Source organism: Ceratotherium simum, chromosome 32 (assembly GCF_057802395.1).
Source record: "Ceratotherium simum simum isolate JZ-2026a chromosome 32, ASM5780239v1, whole genome shotgun sequence".
Classification (NCBI taxonomy): Eukaryota; Metazoa; Chordata; class Mammalia; order Perissodactyla; family Rhinocerotidae; genus Ceratotherium; species Ceratotherium simum.
In genome coordinates, this window is record NC_141931.1 from 12,799,275 (window position 1) to 12,813,302 (window position 14,028).

Consider the following 14,028-nt stretch of genomic DNA (forward strand, 5'->3'; position numbering starts at 1 on the left):
TAAGGTCAGAGTTTATGAATTTAAGGAAAGGGTTGGCGCTTTGAAAACACAACAGACAAATCTTTCATTCTTTCAAGGTTGGTTTCTAAACTTGACATCTTGGATTGGAGATAGCACCCAGGAATTTAAGGTCAGGGTTTATGTTAAGCAGGACTTCAAATCAAGTGTAGAAACAAGCAAATCTTTAATCCTGTCTTTAAGGGGGTAGTTTGAGAGGAAAAGGTTAGAAAAACAGGTCAACCTCCTAGAACTATGAGGTTGTCACTTGTTTTTACATCCTAAATGAAGTATGCCTGTTTTGTGTTCAAGTGTCTTGTGCCTATTTTACTCCCGGTGTCTGGGCAAATGTGTTTATATTAGAAAACTCCATGAGGGCAGGAAATGTAGCTTTTCTTTATCATAAATCATCTGGTATAAACTCCACTTATCTAAGAGAATGGGACCTGGTGTGCCCAGTTGCTACCCAAGATGTGTAACCTATCATTGACTGTCAGATTTCCCATAAATCACGTGTTGGTTTGCACAGAATGGAGCAGTTTACAAAATTGTTACATGCAACATTGCAGGTTATTTTCATAAGCTATTCATAAGTTATTTTATGAGTAAGCTGAGCAAGTATTATCACCCTTACTATTTAACAGATATGACTAGAACCCAGATTTTCAACATCTCTTTTCAGGCACCACTGATATGCATCTATTTCCACAACAGGTGGACTAAATGAATAAAACTAAGATTCAACCAAAAATAAGTTCAACCGGTTTTATTCCTGAATTGAAGTCCTAAAAATAAATAGTTCATATAAGCTAAATGAGATATCCTAATGATAGCTGAATTTTAAATAAACTGCAGAGGGAAGGGAGAATAGTGGGACAGGGGTTGGTCTGTCCAGAGACTTGGAATTGATAAAATTCGAACCAGGGGTGAAAATATCAAAAAGTACCATCAATGAGAGACACTATTTTTACTCTAGCACAAATAGAAAAGATTTTTTTATTTTTAAAAAACATCTCAGGCTTCTCAAAAAATAAAGCAAGCTTTATTTTAAGTGTTTTATGTCAAGAAACATTTCATAGCATAAATTTTCCAAATTGCATATGATCAAATTATAACACCCATCCAAATACTAATATTTTATTCCTTTCTTAGTTTAATACTATTTGATGAGCATGAAATGACGTGTAAAGTGAAAAACTTCAACATACAATGGCAAGAAATACATAATAGGAAATTGACCATTCCCATAATATCCAGGGAGGTTTTATCCCAGACAGACTAGTTTCTGTCATTACCAACATGGTCATGAAAGAAAAATGGTTTCATGAAGAAAGATGAAACTATCTGTATTTTCTCAAATTGTTAAAGGGTTCATAAGAGAAGCTGGGCAGGCAGGAAGGAGAGAAAGAAAAGCTACAAAACTGAGACTAGAAATGACATTTTCTTATGCAATGAATCAAAGAAATTACTGCAAGGAAACAAAATAGGCCAGAGAAAGTATTAAAAAGTCAAATTGCAAGCAATCCTAGACTGATATAAGTCAAAAAGAAATGGGACAATCTTGGGTATGAAGAAGTTTAAAAAGATGCAACAAAGTATGCAGTATTAGGAAATGATGACAGAGATGAATCCAGAAAATACCAAAAATAAATGGGTAGGTTCCTTTTGAGAAAAAAGAAACAAGAGTCTGAGAAAGAAACCTGAAAGCCGGCCAGATTGGAAACACTGTGGCCTAGGGTCTCCCTGGTTATCATTCATGTCCTCTCCAGGCCCCCAGGGAGATCACTCTAAGTAATATAACTTTAGATCAAAAGACACACATGCCAACTAACCAAGACTCCTAAGTCTAATCACATATTCCCAAGGTCAGAAACACACTAGAAAGGAAAAATGAAAAGGACAATTCTAATGCAGCTTTTATGTAAAGTTTTACTGAAACTCCCACTCACCCACTTTCACCTCTCTAAGTGAAAATGCATATAAGGTGTGCGCCTCATGGTATTATTTTCAAATTATTCCTTAAATCTCTGAAAATGTGACTTTTGAAACTTGGGAAAGTGAAGCTAGGACAAGGGAATACTGAGGACCCATTTTACACGCCTGCTTCCTTGTTTATTCATGAGCAGAGCTAGACTAAGAAAACGTGCAATGAAAATGGAAAGCACATCTGCAGCAGTATAATGCTTAATATTGACCTCTACCCTAGCCAGCCCCATGAAAGGTAAGAATTGGTTAGGTAAGGTGAGAAAAGAGCTTAGAAAACTTGGGATGAAGAGGAGAGCTTCCTAAGTTTTTAGGAAAACCTGACAGGTTACCCACAGATTCCAAGTGTAGGTTAATGAATTATGTGACCAGCATCAGAGTCTCTTTCAAGTGTCCTGTATTTCTGTCATCAGTTTCCTCTTTCAACTGTTTCCTTCTATATCCTACTGTGGAATTTGCAAGGCCAGTTTTCCTTGCCTATGCTTATGAGGAATTGGCCAAAATAACTAAGAGTTATTGAACCATCTTTCATCTATATCTAGTTGGAGGGGGGTGTGTGTATGGTTTTTAATAGAACAATAACAAATGCCTTAAACCTTTTAACGTCTTTTTTAAATCTACCTTTAGAGCAAATCCTATGCAAATGACCATGAATAATTCCTCATATATTCAAGCCACTAATTTTTAAAGGATTACATTAATTTAGAAAATATTATCCAAAGGTATTTCACACTAGAATGTACTTAGTTCAAATATTTAAAAAGAGCTTTAACAACTTTTATTCAAAAATACTCTGCTGTGAATTCGAGTATAACTTTGCTTAGTTAGTAAGTGGTTGATAACTGTCCACCCTCTGCAGAAGTGTCTCTGAATATCCAGGGGAATAATACCTGAAAAAGAAAATTTTCTATTAGATACTTGTGAAAAGATTCAGCACAGTAGGCACAAAAGATTCAACATAAGATATTTATCTGAAATAACTCTATGAGTGAAACCTCAAATATACCGTGAATAATGATGCTCCAGTAATGCTTTGTGCATAAGGTTAGACTATCGAGAAAGAGAACACCAGCTCACAAGACTGTGCTAGATAAATAGCAAACATTTAAGGGATATCAATGCAATGGCAGAGAAGGGGTATTTTCAAAGCAAGATACTTGAATCCATTGATTGTATTTTATTACAGAGACTTTGTTTTTATTATGTCAAGTGACTGATGTTGCTTTGATGATCATAGCTAATAGTTTTTTTTCATAAGTTAGAAAACACAGTCTATCACTACTAATCAATTCTGCATTCTGATTGCCTTAGGAATTATTCTCAACGTAGGTTTTAACCAGATCTGGTCACCCATAAAAACAAAAATTTCTGGGAGTATAATTCACATTAAAGAACTATTTAATAAATGGTTTACAAATATTCCATCATACAAACCTAGGAAATTAATCATTTTCATTGGTTCTTGGGCATTTATAGTACTATGTATTTATAAATTGAACATTTTATAAGAGATGTAATATAAAAGTATTAAATATATTGATTAATGCATTGTAGATGCTTCATATACCATGGAAAGAATTTACATGCATATAAGAGTATGTCAAATAAAATTTGGCAGACATTCTAGAATATAATTAATGGAGAAAAAAATCTAAGTAAATGTAATTTAAAATTTTCCAAAACACTGAAAATAATTAAGCCTCCTAAGGTGTGTTCTCCAGATAAAACCTAATGTTCGAGACTTGCTTTGTCCTTTGTTAGTTATCTTTATCTGTCCTCAGGTGCTTGATTTAAAAACTCATAATTTATATTACACTAATTTCTTCCACAATTTGTCAAGTTAAGGTGGACGAAACAGAGCTGTAGTTTCTCAGTAATGTGCCTACAGGCAGTCATAGTTAAAGAGATACCGACATACACACATAAAAAGCTACCTTAAAGAATGCTGCTCCTCTAAAGGCCTCCTACCCTTGAAAAAATTGTTCTTCAACAGTGGATCTCTTCAGAGTACTCCTACACTGAGGAGTTCACAACTGTTTCTTTCTCTGTCTGAGTTAGTCACAAATTTTAAAGCAGGCCTCACCTTCCTAGGACTTATAAATGTGTCAGACACAAGATAGGTACTTTTCGTATAAATGGTAAGAAGTAGATTTAGAAAAACCAAAACTTTAAAAATTATGCTGTTTAATATGGTAGCCACTAGTGACATGGGCTATTGAGCACTAGAAGTATGGCTAGTATGACTGAGGGACTGAATTTTTTGTGTTTAATTTTAATAAAAACTTTAAAACTGATACTCAATTCAGTTATTGGAAAAATTTTAAGTGTGTTTGGACCAACTTGTGAATCTACATTTTCAACTGTAAACTTTATATAATCTAAATGCAGATCGAGTATTTCTGATGAAATTTAGCATCTGAATTGAGATGTGCTGGAAGTGATAAAATACCCACCAGATTTCAAAAACTTAATATGAAAAATGTAAAATAGCTCATGAATAATTTTTAAGTTGAAATTACAATACATGGATATATTGGGCTAACAAAAATATATTATTAAAATTTATTTACCCTGTTTAATTTTACTTTTTTAAATGTGGCTACTAGAAAATTTTAAATGACATATGTGGCTCACATTATATTTCTATTGGATAGTATTGCTTTAAAATAAAGGTCCCCAATAAATCAGTTAGGATCTACCAATAATTCTTGAGGCTTTACCTAATTGCCAAGGTAATTGCCATTGCCATACTTCTCTCCCCAGGGACCTCAGAGATGTCACAGGATTCCCCACGGAGAAGGAAATGTGCTCAGTACTTATACCCCTCACCCCCAACAGCAGAGCGTACATTTAGCACTGCCTAACTTCTCATAAATGCATACAGACCACGTATGTATCTCAGTATAGACCCACAAATAAATACATCAAGTTGTCTGTCAACTGTCAGAAACCCCATTCCAGCTCGAGTCTGTGTGATACTGAGGAATTCAAAAGTAGCTTCCCATCAGGAAAAAGTTTGGAACCTCTACATGAGCAACTAAAAGCAATTAAAATCTAACCAAAAAAATCTTTATGTCTTTTTCATTTGCAAAAAATGAAACAAATATTTACTTGATATGCATTTATCATCAAAACAAACAGTGAAAAAGGGTAAGTGCTGCTACCTAGTTTCTCCAGTATTATTATAATGTTAAATCTGATCCACCTGATGATGTTATTTAAGCTGGACAGAAAGAAGAATGAGAAGGGGTGCTTAAAGAGGACAATACCAGGTGTTTACTGAATTGAATTCTTCCCATGTGTAAGCCCTCTGGCTAAGTATTATCTCATTTAATCCTGATAGCAACTCTATGAAGTAGGTGATTATCTTTGTCCACATTTTACAGATGAGGAAACTGTGGCTAAGAAGGTTAAGTACTATCTCCAAAGTCACACAGTAAGTAGTTGGGACTGAGATAAGAACTTAGGTCTGTTTGATACCTAAGCCCAAGCTTTTAGCCATACTTCTCATGAAAGAACCAAAATGAAGCTCCAAAGAACCAGAAATTCCCTTCCTCTGGCTATTAACCACTGCTCTCCCAACTTACCCTCTGCTAACCCTCTGTATGGACTTTAAAAATGTTAGTGAATTAACCTTATCCTAGACTCATGTAGAATTTGGGTTACTATATTGTTACCATACTAGAAACACGCCAGATGGAAGACTATGCATACCTCCCTCCTCAAATCAGATGTTTCCTAAAAGCAACTTCCCCTCCTCAGTTTGGGCAGAGATCCAGAAGACCAGAGTTCCAAAAATACCTTCTAGACGTGGAGTGGGCCAGGACTAGTACTTAGGTCTTCTAACATCTAGTTCTGGGCCCCTTCCCTCTCATCATACCAACTACCTTTCTTAGAAATGTTTAAAGATTACTAAAATTGGAAGGCAATATGAAATAAATGTCTAGGCTAATAACAGCTGAGAGAATGTATCCTTTGATAATCTGTCTTATAAAGAATAATTAGTTCTAGGGCCGGCCCCATGGCTTAGTGGTTAAGTGCGCTCGCTCCGCTGCTGGCGGTCCGGGTTCAGATCCCGGGCGCGCACTGACACACCGCTTCTCCGGCCATGCTGAGGCTGCATCCCACATACAGCAACTAGAAGGATGTGCGACTATGACGTACGTACAACTATCTACTGGGGCTTTGGGGTGAAAATAAATAAATAAATAAAATTATTTTAAAAAAAAGAATAATTAGTTCTAAAACAGTCACTAAGTGATTCTTGAGAATTATATGACTGCAAAAGTAAAACCATTTTGAGATTGTCTACTTTCATGGAAAGAATATTTCAAAGATTTCTAGAAAATGCATCTTATAGAACCTAATGCTTTAGAAAAATATCAGAAACTTGAAAAAGACAACTAACCAAAATTCTTCATGATAATTAGCCAATTTTTTAAATGAAATCCCAGATCACAGGATGTGAGAAGTTAAAAATTTACAATGGTATTTTGACAAAATACCAGATTAAATTCTAACATGACAGAGGTTTTGATTTCCCCTGGTACTCTGTAAAATAATCCTAGAAAGGAGTAGAAAGAAGACTTCTATTCCAGAAAGTGCTTTATCATTGGTTAATTCTAAGAGGTCATTCCATCTTGGGGCACTTTAGTTTGCCCTTCTTCATTTTTCTATAATTTTGTTTATCATAGAAAATTGCATTGAAAGTTATTTTAAACTTACATAAAATTGCATTCTTCCTGAAGGGACATATAGTTCATGTATAAAAATTAATTTTATTTTCTCTTCTTGATAAAAGATTTTCATATTTCCTTCATTTAGTGGTTTCACATATATTTTATATGTTATATAAACTCTGGTATATTATTATATTTGTATAGTATGTATAGTAGATATACATATTATGATATACTACTCCTTTGATATATTTTATATATATTAATATTTTCAAAGCTAACTTATTGGAACTCTTTTGGTCAAGAAGTTTTCATAAATATCCCAAAAGTGCATAAACTCGTACCTCTGGAAAGAATTTAGTGGCAGAATATACGTGAATAGAAAAAATTTTAATCTTACAGAAAATTATTTTTGTGCTTTTAAAGTCAGTGTTAGCATATGTATTAAAAACCACTGATATTAAATAGGAAGAATAGTTTATATAAGTTATAACGTAAGTTTTAAACATTGAAATCCATATTCTCTAATATTAATTATAGAAAATAAGAAATGAGTGTAGGATTAGAAAAATATAGATAAATATGGCCTTTAATTCTGCATGTTTAGTGGGCATTTTTCAAGATTCAGTTGTTTAGATCATTGTATCTTTTCTTGGTAACTTTGCTTTTATTTATTTTGGGTTTAGTGGTGTAGTTCTCCTTTAGGCTTACAAGGACTGACGCTTAGGTTTAATACTCTGCAAATCAACCTCATTAAAAAATTTAACCTTGAAAATAGAGGTGCTATATTACTGTTTATATTACCTGCTATATTACTATGAGGCACCTGCATGTCATAAACAGCTTTAACTTTTTTTGAATATAAATAGTAAGTTTCTTTTTTGCCACTCAATATCTCTTTTCTATTTGTAATACTCCCATTAATATAAATGTGAGCTTAAGGCAGAAAAATAACATGCAGGGAACTATGAAAATCAGATCTATAGGCCCTTTATAATTCAGGCTCACATTAAAGATTGTTAATTTAATTTGAACTCTATGTTTGTATACTCTTTAGTAAAGCATGTGTTAAAATTAGCACAGAAATGTCTCAAATGACATTCCAGTTTGATTTGGAAATGTGTGTGTCAATCAGAACATTATTTGATTTGAGGAAAAAAGAGATCAAGAGAGAAGTAAAGGTATACACTTATCTTATCTAGTATAAGTCCACATTTTGACACAGTGTATATAAAAATCTAGACTTGAAAATAGAAAAACTACATTATCATTTTGAACTTCTCAAAGTCCATTTTTCCCACCTTACTATTTCCTCTGGGTAACAGTTGTTAATAATGTTGATGTATTCTTGAAGGAGAGATCCAGGTTCTGCTTTTATCTCTTGAAGCTTTTTAAGTCCACCACTTGTTACAAAAAGTCGTCGAGCTTTGCTGTCATGTGGCAGCACCTTGAAAAGGGAAGCACATAAAAATGTCAGCTTTTCTTTTCCAAGTTGGATTATTACTACCGAAAAGCAATAATATATCTGAGGAAATGTAAAAGAGAATTTATGTCCAATATACCTGTAATATAATGAGCCTAAATTTGCTGATGATTGGAAGTAAAATGCAGTCTTTTTAGAAACGTATTAACTTTTTATGTTGTTGAGATGGAACAAAGGCAATGAACAGGAGCAAAGGCAGTGGAGGTCCACGCATATATAAAACAGTGGTCATGTGCTGTTTCTCCTTTGCTTACACCCACTCAAAGTCTCTCCACTGCCTACAAAACTAAAGGGAAATCCTTAACAAGGCATGGAAGGCCTTCTGTGACCCAGCTCCTAAATATCTCTCCAGCTTCTTTTCCCACCAATCTCTATCCCAAATTTTGTTCAGTAACCTCAAAGAGTACATGCTGGGCCATTTCTTGCCTTTGCCCATGCTGTGTCTTCTTCCTAGAATGCCCTTCCACCCCCCACACATCTTCCCCCATTTGCTTGGCTAACTCTTGCTCATCTTTTAAGATTGAACTCAGGTGTCACCTCCTTTAAGAAACTTTCTCTGGGACACCCTACTCTCTTATTCCAGGATGAGTTAGGTACTTTTCTTCTCTCATACCATTCATTAAGCTCCTATTGGTGCACTTGCCACATAATATTTTAATTATCAGTTTATATGTCCATCACACATAAATGTCATTGAAGGCAGAAACTAACCATTCATTTATTCATTCATTTTTCTAGTGCCTGGTGCCAAAATAGATGCTCAATAAATGTTTAACAAATGAACGAACATACTAAGGAGTAGGCAGAGAAAGGAAATTGAGGAGATGTTAAAGAGACAGAAGAAAAATCAGGAAAGTAAGGAATCAACAAATCCAAGAGAAGATTTTAAGAAGCAACAAATGAGAACTGAAAAAAGGCCCTGGATTTGACAGTGGATGTTTGTGTGTTGAGAGGAAAGAGCCAGTGGAGATGGAGAAATTAATTATGCAAGACCATGACAACTGACCAGGCAAGGAAGCTCCTGGAGAGGGGCGGGTTCTCGTGTGGGACTTCCTGCTCTCTCTTCCTTGGCCATTGCTACTATTCCCTCTGACAGAAACACCCTTTCTTTCCCCCTCCATTCTTAGTCTGTCTTCAGAGAACCAGCTAGTTTCACTTGGTACTTCCTCCATTGAAGCAATCTCTGAATACCTCAGACTGCATTCACTTACTCCTTCTTAAAAAAAAAAAGTTTATTATGAAGTCTAGCACATTGAAGTGTTTTCTAATTGTTTTGTCTGGTTTCCCCAGCTAGATTATAAAGTTCCTTGAAGAAGAATTTTGTCTTGGGGCCGGCCCAGTGGTGCAAGCAGTTGGGTGCGCGTGCTCCGCTGCGGCGGCCCGGGGTTCGCTGGTTTGGATCCCGGGCGCGCACCAACGCACTGCTTGGCAGGCCATGCTGTGGCGGTGTCCCATGTAAAGAGGAGGATGGGCACAGAGACTGGCCCGGGGCCAGTCTTCCTCAGCAAAAAAAGAGGAGGATTGGCAGATGTTAGCACAGGGCTGATCTCCTCACAGAAAAAAAAAAAAAAAAAGAAGTTTGTCTTATTCTTTTTTTGTCCATCCCCCAATGCTTAACAGAGTACAGGTAGGCATTTAACAAATACTTAAAACTACAAAAGGATCTGGCTAATAGAGTGTTAATACACATCAACTGGACAATAAAAGATGACACTAGTATGTGTTTCTAAAAAATGGAATGATATATTGGTTTTAAATATTTTGTTTGACCTGGGGAGTTTTCATGATCTCCTATCTCTGTCCCCAGCTACATTAAAGAAATATCTTTTTACCCTCCATCTTGCTTTCCCCTCTCTTTCTCATGCTCTGGTATCCTTAGATTAAGAAAACACAAAATTCCGCCTGAAGCAAATATTCCTGAAGGAACATCTACAAGTATATGATACGAGGTACTGTCTTTATTTTTTCTTGGCTATCTAACTTCCACAAATCCCACTGATTTATTTTTATTTACTTTTGTGACTTATTTTGAACTCTGAATTCAGGTTTAGTGTTCATTTTCATAGCAAGTTCAATAAAACTAGAATATCTCACTCAGTAGTCTAAAAGATTAAACTACAAAATGAAACTTTCAGAAATAATGTCAACTACTCATTTTCAAGAGCTGATGACTCTGTCTATAGATTATCCACTCAGCTCCTTACTCCCCCTCCCTCTTAGCTGATCAAAGTAGCTGGTCAGTTTCTTACCTAACACCGAGAAAAAAAAAAAGTTTAATTATTTTCTTAGAAGGAGAAAGACAGATCATAGGTGCCTGATACACAGAATTGTATCCTGAGGTGGCTTCAGCAATGCAAAACCTTCTACTGTCCAGGGGCTATGGTGCTTGAGGGTCAGCCAAGCTGTTGGAGATCATGGAAAGAGTTCAGAGAACTGAAGTCTGTTAGTATCTTTCAGATGAGTACCTAAAACTAGACCTATTCAACTGTAGGGCCTAGTTTAAAAGTTATAGCAATATATAGTTTTCATTATTTGTAGAAATATAGTATACAAACAGTAGTACCTCCTTTAAATAGCATTATAACTGACTATTCAAATGAATTTGGCCTCCTATTCATTCTTAATTTTTTCAAATCAACCTTAGCCTCATGGTTTCTCTCTTAAAAACAACTTTTTGGTTTTGTGTCTGTGTGTGTAGTTTTTATTTTGTTTTTGAGTGCTTAATATGTGCCCAAGATTGAACTAAGCTCTTTACATAGAACATCTCATTTAATCTTTACAATGACCCTATGAATAGGTACTACTCCTATTATCCCCATTTTATGGGTAATCATACTAAGGATTAGAGAGGTCAAGACTTTGCTAAAGATATTACAGCTGGTAAATGTACATCCAGGCACCCTAATCTAGAGCCTGAGCTCAGAGCCACTATGGGATACTGCTTCCAGAGACTCTATCTTCTTAAATCAAATCTCCTGAGCACAGTATAACCGGTTCTTGATTGTTCGGGTCACCGCAGCCACCAGTGGCTCTGGGCGTGCAGCCGTTCTCTCTCAGCCTTTGCTATCAGTAGTCAGTCCTGCTGCCTAGATGCCCACTTCTAGCAGCTGGACCTTCCACTTTCCTACTTTTAATCTGCAACAATCTAAGAAATATGACAGCTACATTTGTTAGAACTGTTCATAAGTCAATAAACTCCAAATGACTGTCTGAAAGCATCTCCAGTAAAGTGCATGAAGTTTGTAAAAATATTTCAGTGGCTCAGAGACCTTTTTCCTTTTCTTTATAAGATCTTTGCAGTGTTCCCAGATGAGTGAGACTAACAGACACTGGGAAAATTACTAAAAATTACTTATTAATATAAATTATCTGTATTATGAGGTTTTTATGTGTTGACATACTATTTACTCCCCAAGAACACTAAAAAGGGCTGTACAGAGGCTGTGAGGAAAATGGGAGGAAGAAAGAAGTGTGAATTATTTCTATGTGAATTTTATTAACCTATGTTAATTTTATTAACCTATGTTACCTTCCCTGTCAATACAATCAGTGAGAGTTAAGTAGTAAAACCCTGCCCTCATCTTACAGAAGAAAACATTGGCCCAACAGAGAAAAGAAGTTAACAACTCATTTTAATTTTCTTCCCCCACTTCCAGGCTGAGAGCATTTCTTACCTTACTGAACTGTCCAATCACATGCTTCAAAATATTGGGAGGAGCATCATACAGAAATGGCTCAAGGGCTGGTAAATAGGTGCATTTTTGTAGGATACTTTTTATGGCTTTTTTACTCTATTGAAATAGAAAACAAAATGCATACCAAAATAAGTCATCAATGAAAGCTTGACAAAAATTCATGTCATATGTTCCTGGAATTTGAAAATGAAGTCAATTTCCTGGTCTAACCTGGAGTTCTTTCAAATTTTAAATTAGTTGTCAGAAAACTCCTTCTATCTTTCATTGGTTTTTATTGTAGAAAACCCTGCCTATTGTCTTTATGTTAAATTTTAAAATGTACAGTGTATTATTGAGCTCTTAACATACCTATGAGGAAATTAAAATTATAAAGCATAAAACTATAGGCTGTAAATTAATATGTATTATATTTTATTAGTGTAAAAATTTTTACATATGGAACTGTGAGATAACTAATATGTCCTATTCCTTCCAATCAACATATATGAGAAAATACCTAGTTTATTGTATAAAGTCATTATAAGGCATTCTGTGTTCTCCAAAAGGTTTCATGGCCTGTAGGTATGTGGCCAGAAATATTCTCCTGTGTGCATCAGTCAGTGGGCATTTGCAGATTGCTGCTAGCTCATGGAGAGAAATTGCCCCATTCTCAGATGGAAGCAAAGCAGAGAGGATCTACTCGAGGGAAAAGCTCCCCTCAACAACAGGGAGTGTGTCACCCACAAGCAAAAGAATAAGTACCTGCGTGGACCTTTCCCACTCTCCCCAGCACTCTGTATTTCAGTGGCACCGCCTGGTGCTGCCCCTGCCACAAGTGGCTGAAGAAGGGCGCGGAGGTGACTGTAGCACGTCACTGCAGCCAGCCCTAAGGCCATGGCTGGTTGTGATTCTGTTTCTCTGTATTAAAGCCTGCCCCCTTTACTTTGGAAGCCTTCAAAGTTGGGTTTCTCTACAGCTGTTTTCCACTAGAAATCCATACCTGCTTGTACGTGGTTTTGTGCTTCAGTGCATCCTATGGCCTTTCCTCTGATCACCTATTCTCTCTCTGAGGCCTGAGCCGACCTGGTCTTCTGGGATCTTGCTACTGAACGTTTAGCAATGCCTTTCAAATTACAAGGAGCATTCTGATTTTTCACATCATGAATTTTACAATTGGTAAATGGATTCTGCAAAAACTTGCATCACATTTGTGCTATCTGTAAAGGATCTCTTGAATTTATGGTTTCCCAGAGACCCAGGCTAAGCAGTTTTGTATAACCTCTTATCTCTTGACACATTTGTCTTCAAACAGTTTTATAAACTAGATAAAATAAAACCAGGAATGTAAGAAATGCAGCTCAACTTTTTTCCCACAAGTAGTATAACAAGTTGGAATTAAACTCTCGATTCCCAATATACCTAGTTATACCTTTGTGACCCATCTTAGGCTCATGGTGACCTTAGCAGGCCAACAAATTTAACTTAACTGCTGTTGGTGACAGGGTCTCCTAACAGTATAGCAGAGATCACATTCACTGTACCAAGCAGACAGCCTTACTCTGATTCTAAAAGTTCCAAGTTGGCAATGTACTGTCAAGTTATTAATCAGGAACTCTAGAAAGGAGTCTAATGACACTAGAAATTCACTGAACTTGACTATCCTTCGTCAAAAAATATACTCTGTTTACAGCTACTGTATACTTCTAGATAGGAATGTATGTCATGATTGATAATCAGCCGTATTATCCAGCATGAAAAAAATATTAGAATATTAGTTAATAAAGATTTTGTTTACTTGTCAATTTCTGGACTTAAGATTTTTTAACAACTTTATTGAGATACAATTTACATACCATAAATTCACTCATTTTAAGTGCACAATTCAATGGATTTTTAGTCGATTTACAGAGTTGTGCACCCATCACCACAAACTAATTTTAGAACATTTTCATCATCCCCAAAAGAAACTTCATCCCCATTTGTAGTCACTCCCTATTCCCTCTCCCCACTCACCCCCACCAGCCCCAGGCAACTACTAATCTACTTTCTTTCTCTATAAACTTGACTTTTCTGGAGATTTCATATAAATAGAATCATACAATATGTGAACTTTTGAGTCTGGCCTCTCTCACTAAGTATAATGTATTTGAGGTTCATCCATGTTATAGCATGTATCAGTACTTTGTTCCTTTTATTATCAAATAGTATTCCA

The 14,028-nt window shown here is 35.7% G+C and overlaps 1 protein-coding gene across 1 annotated transcript in view; it reads right to left on the reverse strand.

Moving 5' to 3' along the window:
• Positions 1-1,017: 1,017 nt before the first annotated feature.
• Positions 1,018-14,028, reverse strand: part of SPAG6 (sperm associated antigen 6) — a 62,937-nt gene continuing 49,926 nt past the window's right edge. The window contains exons 9-11 of the mRNA XM_004425301.2: positions 11,817-11,933; positions 7,961-8,106; positions 1,018-2,870 (exon numbers count right to left, since the gene is read on the reverse strand). Of these exons, the coding sequence (XP_004425358.2) occupies positions 2,801-2,870; positions 7,961-8,106; positions 11,817-11,933 (333 nt within the window). The 3' untranslated portion in view covers positions 1,018-2,800. The remainder of the gene's footprint in view (positions 2,871-7,960; positions 8,107-11,816; positions 11,934-14,028) is intronic.